This window comes from Vombatus ursinus, unplaced genomic scaffold (genome assembly GCF_900497805.2).
Source record: "Vombatus ursinus unplaced genomic scaffold, bare-nosed wombat genome assembly UNPS02006383.1, whole genome shotgun sequence".
NCBI lineage: Eukaryota > Metazoa > Chordata > Mammalia > Diprotodontia > Vombatidae > Vombatus > Vombatus ursinus.
The window spans coordinates 458-8396 of record NW_020946161.1 but is presented as its reverse complement, the minus strand read 5'-3'; the positions used below and the strand labels follow the sequence as shown (position 1 = coordinate 8396).

At 45.0% G+C, this 7939-nt stretch overlaps 1 protein-coding gene across 1 annotated transcript; it reads left to right on the top strand.

Annotated features, from left to right (window-relative positions):
• Positions 1-115: 115 nt before the first annotated feature.
• LOC114033002 (arf-GAP with Rho-GAP domain, ANK repeat and PH domain-containing protein 1-like) lies at positions 116-6286 on the top strand. Its single transcript, XM_027848446.1, has 4 exons — positions 116-259; positions 1150-1236; positions 5137-5205; positions 6143-6286. The coding sequence occupies exons 1-4, from the start codon at positions 140-142 to the stop codon at positions 6284-6286; spliced, it is 420 nt and encodes a 139-aa protein (XP_027704247.1). The 5' UTR covers positions 116-139.
• Positions 6287-7939: the final 1653 nt, after the last annotated feature.

Below are 7939 nucleotides of genomic sequence, written 5' to 3'. Positions count from 1 at the left end.
TCTTGGGGTCTTTTTCTGAGGTCCCTGGGCATTCCAGGGGAAGGGAGTTTGAGGGATTTATCAGATTAGGGGAAGGAGGATCCTGAGTTAAGGTATTCTTACCCTTCATAGTGTACAGTGCTTCTCGGAGACCAATCAGATGAATACCCACAACTTGGCAATTGTCTTTGGGCCCACGCTTTTCCAGACGGATGGTCAGGACTACAAGGCTGGCCGAGTAGTGGAGGACCTCATCGATCACTATGTGCGAGTGTTCAGTGTATGTCTCATGGAGTGATGAGAGCAACAGAAAAACTTGGGAGCCTTGGGTCTCATGTCCCAGTGGGTCCCAAGCCCAGGAGTAGGAGGGGACTAGCCCTGTATAATGAAGATTGCCCTGGAGTGGGAGTCAGGACACCTAGTTTTCTAGTGCTGGTTCTATCTCTAACTTGCTGCGTGACCTTGAATATTAAATCACTTCCTTTGTCTTTGGTATTCCCCTTTATAAAAAGAGGGAATCAGATTAGATGTTGTCTCACTGTCCCTTAGAACATAGAACATAAAATGTCAGAGCTGAAAGAGACCTTAGAACAGAAGAGGAGGCAACACGCATGGGTCAGTGGAGACAATGAGGGTATTGGAGTTAGAGATCCTGGGTTCTAATCTTGGCTCTGCCTCTTAGTAACTCTGACCTTGGGCAAGTTCTGGGTATCTTCTACCCTGTGACCTGTTTCCTCACCTGTGAAATGAGGGCCTTGGATGGCCTCTGAGGCCTCTCTTACCTCTAAATCTGTGATCTACAAGAAAGTCAGAATATAGAATGTCATCTCTGGCAGGGACCTTGGGCATACTCTAGTCTTCTAACTGAGATTGTATAACTCTATGACAAAAGACTGGCTCCACCCATATCATACACACATAAAGGCTTTTGTTTATTGGAAAAAAAAAAAAGAATCTAGTCCAGACTCCTAATTTCACAATTGAGGAAATTGAGGTCCACAAAGGGAAGGGGTTTTCTCAAGGTCACATGAGGAGCCCTCATATCCAGTGACTTCCTGTGGGACTGGTGGGGAATTTGGGAGAGGGTAGCTAGACCAGCCTCCTACCCCCATCACAGGCATTGTCCCCTTCTTCACCCTCAATTCTTTGTTCCCTCCCCTCTCCCTGCAGGTGGATGAGGAGGAGCTGAGGAAGCAGCGAGAAGAGATTACAGCCATTGTCAAGATGAGGGTGGCAGGCTCAGCCAGTGGAACACAGGTAAGGCAGCCTCGGGAGCCCAGACAGCCCAGCAGCTCCAGCCAAGTTCCATCCTTCCCTGGCTTTGGCCTCTCTCCTTCTCCCTTTCCTGCCCTTTCTTCATTAACCCTCCAAACATGAGGGAAGGAGACCCCCTCCTGTCTCTAGCCAGCTGCCACTGGTCCCTGCCTGTCCTTTCCCCTGCCCCTTCAATTCCTCAACTTCTTTCATTCCTTCACTTGGTTAACAAGCATTTATTAAGCGTTTCCTGTGTGCCAGGCACTGGGCTATGTGCTGGGGATACTTTTGTGTTGTTGTTTAGTTCTTCAGTTGTGTCTGACTCTTTGTGGCCCCATTTGGGGTTTTCCTGGCAAAGACACTGGTGTGGTTTGCCATTTCCTTCTCCAGATCATTTTGCAGATGAGGAAACTGAGGCAAGCAGGGCTAAGTGACTTGCCCAGGGTCACACAGCTTCTAAATGTTGGAGGCCAGATTTGAATTCATGAAGATGAGTGTTCTAGACTTCAGGCCCAACATTTTATCCACTGCACCACTTAGCTGCCCTAGCTGGTGATACAAAGAAAGGCAAAAACAGGGTCCCTGCTCTCAAGGAACTCCCTATGTAAGGTGGGGAGACGACATGCAAAACAACTATCAGGAAGACCTTAACAAGATACTTAAGACTTTGAACAAGATAAACAGAAACAGTGTAAATGGGGACTAATCTCAGAGGGAGGCACTGGGGGTGTGGTGTGCGTGGGCAGCCTGGAAAGGCTTTTTGCAGAAGGTGGAATGGGAATTGGGCAGTGTGAAGGCAGCATGCGTCCGGTTCTGGGAGCAGGTTAGGGCACATTTTCAGGAGCACAGATGCTGGGGGCCCAGAGCAGAGCCTGGGATCTGTCGTCTGGTTTCCACAGAGAGGCCAGGGGCATGGAGTGGAAGGCTCCCAGATGTCATAGAACCTCAGGGGTCACATAATCTCAGAGTTCAAAGGAGTCCCAGAGGGCATCCACTCCAGCCTCTCTGCTTGAAGAGGAACTGCTCCTCCAGCAATATCACAGTTGCCCTAAGGATGACATCATCCATTCCTCACAACAATACTGTGAAATGGGCAGGGTAGGTATTATTCTCCTTTTACAGAGGAGGAAATGGGCTTAGCAGAGGCTGTTACGGACCCTTGGTCACACAAGTAGTCATTGTCACAGGATCTGAACTCAAGCCCATCTGTGTGCTTTCCATCTCCAAGTGGTCATGAAAACCTGTAGGGGTGGGGAGCCAAGACCCTTCCACTTTGGGACAGCTTTGATTATTAGGAGGCCGTTCATGATTTGGATGCTCTGTGCCTTACACTTGCCACTCTGCACCTTTCCCTAATTGCGCCTTAGCTGTGATTTCTGCAGCCAACTAGGACAAGTCTGATTGCCCTCCCACATGGCAGCCCTTCATATCCAAACTGAGTGCCTACTAGGGGATGGGAGAGGGGGAGGTTTATCAGCAGTTGGGCAGTGGAGGGCATCAGGCAACTTTGAGAAATGCCCTTCTGCTCTCTACGCTGGGGATGCACACTGCCATTCCTTTGCCCTTGGCCAGCCCAGTGCCCCCCAATGCACCCCCACTAGACCCTCCTACTTAAGTTCACCTTGGCCAGACCCCCTTTTCTCACCTCACTTCGGCTAGACTGTCCCTCTGCCCTCCACGGCCAGGCCCCTGTTTCCTCTCATGCTGACTAATGTCTCTGCTTCACTTTTCCCAATTCCTCCGCCGTCTCAACCTTCCCAACTCCAGATAAACCTCTTCCAGGAGAAGGCAGCTCCCCAAGAGGGATAGTTCAGGGGATGAGTGATATGGGAGAGGTTCTAGGGATCAGAAGATCATAGATTTTTAGAGCTAGAAGGATGAAAAATAACTCAAGTGCTGCCCTAAGTGAACTTGGGAGGGGCAAATAGGACATGTGCACTTGTGATGTAGCTGTGATGCACGGAAGAGCGTAAGGGTCAGTGAATCAGTCTGCAGGAGTTTGTTAAGCACTTTGTACATGCCAGGCTCTGTGCTAAGTGCTAGGGATACATAGGAAGGTCAGTGTAAAACCAAAAGAAAGGGCTTTAGGAAGTTTTGCCGCAGGAGAATGACTTTCAGCTGGGAGGAATCTAGCACCTGGGCCATGCTGTGAAGAGAAAGGATTTCAGCAGGTAGAAATGAGGGAGGGATTCTATTCAGGCGCCAATGCATGAAGATAAGAGGCCTGAATAAATAATAATAATAATAATAATAATAATGATAGCATTTATGTAGCAACTACTATATGCCAGGCACTGTGCTAAGGGCTATGAAAATGTAAAAACATTTGATTCTCACAAGAACCCTGGCAGGTAGATGTATTATTAGCCCCATTTTACAGTTGAGAAAACTGGCATTCAGAGGTTAAGTGACTTGCCCCAGGGTTCCACAGCTGGGAAGTGTCTGAGGCCAGATTTGAACTCAGGTCTTCCTGACTCCAGGCTCAGGGCTTCAACCCTTGTACTACTGATCCAGGAAATAGCAAATGATTCAATTTGGCTAGAATGAAGGATATGAGAATAATGATGATGATGATAGTGATAATAACAACAATAATAATACCCCTCTTCTTTAAGGTGCACAGTAGATAGCGTGTTGAACCTGGAGTCAGGAAGACCTTAATTTAAATCTGACCTGCGACACTTACTAGCTGTGTCTGGCAAATCTCCTCACTTCTGTCTGCCTCAGTTTCCTCAACTATATAATAATAGCACCTGCCTCCCAAGATTATGAAGATCAAATGAGATAATATTTGTAAAGTACCAAGCGCATAGTAGGCACTTAATAAATGCTCATTTTCTTCTAAAAATTATTGATGACTTTCATTATTAATATCACCTTTGTCTCTCTCCTTCTCTCTGTGTCTGTCCTCTGTTTCTATCTCTCTGTGTATGTCTATTCCCACTCCTATATCCCAAAAGCTATCACTTGTAACAATAAGAGAAAAAGGAGGAAAAAAATAAGTCATTCAGCAAAACTAACAAGCACTACATGCATGTCTGATAGTGTATGTAAGGTTTGACACCCACAGTACCCCTTTGACAAAGAAGGAAGGGAAATGCATTTTTAAAATCTCTTAAATTATATGGCATTCAGGGTTTGTTTATTGTTGTTGTTTTTGGTGTGTTTCGGGCAGCTATGTGGTGTAGTGTAAAGAGCTGTGGGCCTAGATCAGAAATATGTGAATTCAAATCTATCCTCAGACACCTACTGGCTGTGTGACCCTGGGCAAGTCACTTAACCACTGGCTGTCTGCCTCAGTTTTTTCATCTGTGAAATGAGCTTAATTATAGTACCTCGCTGGGTGGTTGTGAGGATCAAATGAGTTAATACCTCTAAAAATGCTTAGCATAGTGCCTGGCACATAGCATATAGTTTTACAAAGATGTTATCTGTTGTTATTGTTGTTATTTGTCCTTCCCATTTACATTGTCAGTGTGTATTCTTTTCCTGATTCTGCTTACTTCACTTTATGTCAGTTCATAGAAGTTTTCTCATGCTTCTCTATATTCTTCACGTACCTTGTTTCTTCTGGTATAGGAATATTCCTCCATTTGGTGATTTTAGAGCAAGAGGAACTCTAGAGGTCACAGAGTTCACCTCCTTTATTCTATAAATGAGGAAACTGAGGCACAGAGAGATTAAGGGACTTGCCCAGTCTTTTAGGCAAGATTTGAACCTAGCTCTTCCTGAATCTAAGTCCAGTGTTCTATCCTATCCAGTATACTGTCCTCAGCCTTCTATTGCTCCAGATGTTTCAGAGGGTAGAAGGAAGCTGCTAGAGCACCAGTTCTCTAGGTGAAGCTTCTGTCCCTGTTTTTACCCTTTTACTCTCTCTAATTCCCTCTCTTCTCCCCTCCACAGCATGCTGGAGATTTCATCTGCACTGTATACTTGGAAAAGAAGGCAACGGAGACCGAGCAGCATGTTAAGGTGAGGCCTCAGGGACTCAGAAACCCCAAGCCCAGTCTTGGCTTCTGCTTGTGGAGCTGTCCTTGGTGCTGTAGCAAGCCTGTCAGACAGGACACATGGTGCCTCTCTGTTAGGTCTGTCTTCCAGGAAGCCCAGCACTGAGGTTTTCTGGAGCTGATGTGAGTAGAGTTCAGAGCTAATACAGGCTATCCATAGAACCAGGCTCTGGATGGAGTTAAAAGAGATGATCATAGTAATGATAGCTCTGTTTACAAAGTGTTTTCCTCAGAATAGATCTGTGAGGTGGTAGTGCAAGGTTGAGCATTTCCATTTTTTTTTGGTGTGAAGGAACTGAGGCACACAGCTAGCAACAATAATGGCTCTCATTTCTATAGTTCTTTAATGTTCAAAATGTACAACTACCCTATGCAGTAGGTGGCAAAAATATTATTATTATTTTGGAGACGGGGAAACTAAGGCTCAGAAAAGTAAAATGACTTATTCAGAATCAGCAGGAAGTTGATGTGAGAAAGAGAACTCAAATCCTAGCCTCATACATAATTGATATCTGAAGGGAAGTTGGAGAGGCTGGCCCTATCAGGATGAAGTAAGGTGGCCCTGGCTAACCCAGTCAAATCCAGAGCTCCTACAGTGACAGGTTTATAATTTAGAGCAGGAAAGAGCTTTATAGGTCATCTAGTTGGCCAACACCCTCATTTTACAGATGAAGAAACTAAGACAGAGGTCACACAGCTAGTAAATTTCTGAGGCAGAATTTGAATTTGAGACTTTGGACTACAAATCCTATCTTTTTTCCATTCTACCTTGCTGGGGGGCACTTGGACCAAAGGCTGGGGTCCTGGTGAATGTAGGCTTTCCCTCATGGCTCAGACTTTTAGGGTTAGTCTTCTGGGGTTAGGAAAGAAGGGTCTTATCTCTTTATGCCTCTTCCCTTCAGATCCCAGCTTCCATGACAGCCCAGGAGCTCACCATGGAGATCTTAGATCGTAGGAATGTGAGGATAAAAGAGAAGGACTATTGGACCTGTTTTGAAGTCAACGAGAGGGAAGAGGCAGGTAAGTGGCCTTTGGAATATGGGTGAAGTAGACTAGCATACACAGAGATTCATGCTAGATTCTGTTATTCCATGGTCATGTGAATCATTCACTGTAGCAATTTGAATGAGGGCTCTCTGTGTGAGTATTGGGAGTTGTAAAATGAGGAGACTTGATTAGTTTCTCCCACCCATTTCAGCTCCTACATTTGACAGCAAAGGCTTCTCTAAAGGAGTGATTATATGGTAACTCTACATCTGTATTAAGAGAGTGAAAAGGAGAAAACTCATGCACAAGACTTACATATTCAAATGAAATTTATTAAATAATATCCTGTAACTGAAGCCTCCAGAAATCTAGAGACAGGAGAAGGGTGGGTGCTGTATTTTCCAGATCTTCTTCTAGGTTGGGGGGATGGTGTGGCAGCTCTCTAAATTTTTCCCCTATTGTACAGGAAAAGTCTCATCTCAAGCCCCTCTTCTCCCCTCTTCAGGAGATTCAGTAGGATGTCTGGTAGCATGATTTTATCTGTCTGTTTCCATATCTGAACTTTAGGATCATTGAGCACAGTAATTTGTTGAGACGGATGAGAATATGAAATCAGAATGTTCCCCAATCTACTCAGTGGCTAACAAAGGAGACAGGAGTACTTTATTTATGACCCCTCATACTATGAGGGGCTGAATTCAATCCTTATGCAGAGTTATATTTGGGGAGACAAGAAGACCTTATCTTATTTATAGCAAAAGAAGGTCAGAAGCAATTATAATTACATAGGTACACAAAAGATTAACTGGTTAATATGGGCATGAAGCTTCCCTGGGAATTCTGCCTCAAAATTGCCTGGCTATTGCCAGGAGGATGGCCTCAGGTCATTCTTTCAAGTGAGGATCAAAGGTCCTTTGATGGAGATGCTTATAGCTTTTTCCCTGGGGACTCTGTGTATGAATGTTAACTCAGATTGTATAGAGAAGGGGAAGAAAACATAAGGATCCCCAAGGGGTGGGGGAGGCTTCAACTATTAATATAGCTGCATGTGAATGTGTGTATGTGTGTATATGTTCTCTGGTAAGCAGTGTCAATTCATTTACATTCCCCAGAAGAAGGATGACACTTGTAGTTATAAAATTGCAAAAAGCAATCATATGCTTGTACAAGTCTTAAGAAAGGTCATAGAAATGACAAAGTAGACACTATAAAATGCATCATGGCAGTCATAACTTAAGGGACTTTATAGCATCATGATGGTGATGGGATGAGCGCTGTAGATACCTGGGAGCTTACCACCATGTCCTAGGGTGGGAATAGTGGTAGTGATGGTGGTGTACATTATGGTGACCATGGTGACTGGGGTTTGATGATGAAGGGGAGGAAAGTGGTGATGATACATGATGATAGTTATCACAGATCTCAGAGTTGCAAGGGACTTCCAAGGTGAAACTGTCTGATTCATACCTGAACAGAAGCCCTCCCTACAACATCTTCCCGAGGGGCCATTCATTCTTTACTTGAGCACCTCCATTGAGGAGGGATCTGTCACCTTCTGGGGACACTTATTCTGCTTCCAGGCACCTTTTAGATGTTGCAAATCAAAAGCTGCACCTTCTTATCCTGTGCAGCGCTTTTCTGTGTTTCCCATAAATTTTGCCAACGGGACTCACATGGTGTGCTAGAGGCCTTCCTCTCTAGGTCAGAGACCC

What these genes read in the sequence shown, in the direction of transcription:
- LOC114033002 (XM_027848446.1), top strand. Translation starts at nt 140, where the DNA reads ATGAATACCCACAACTTGGCAATTGTCTTTGGGCCCACGCTTTTCCAG. An exon ending in ACTATGTGCGAGTGTTCAGT is followed by an intron (nt 260 to 1,149) that starts GTATGTCTCATG and finishes CTCTCCCTGCAG; the next exon opens with GTGGATGAGGAGGAGCTGAG. An exon ending in GCTCAGCCAGTGGAACACAG is followed by an intron (nt 1,237 to 5,136) that starts GTAAGGCAGCCT and finishes TCCCCTCCACAG; the next exon opens with CATGCTGGAGATTTCATCTG.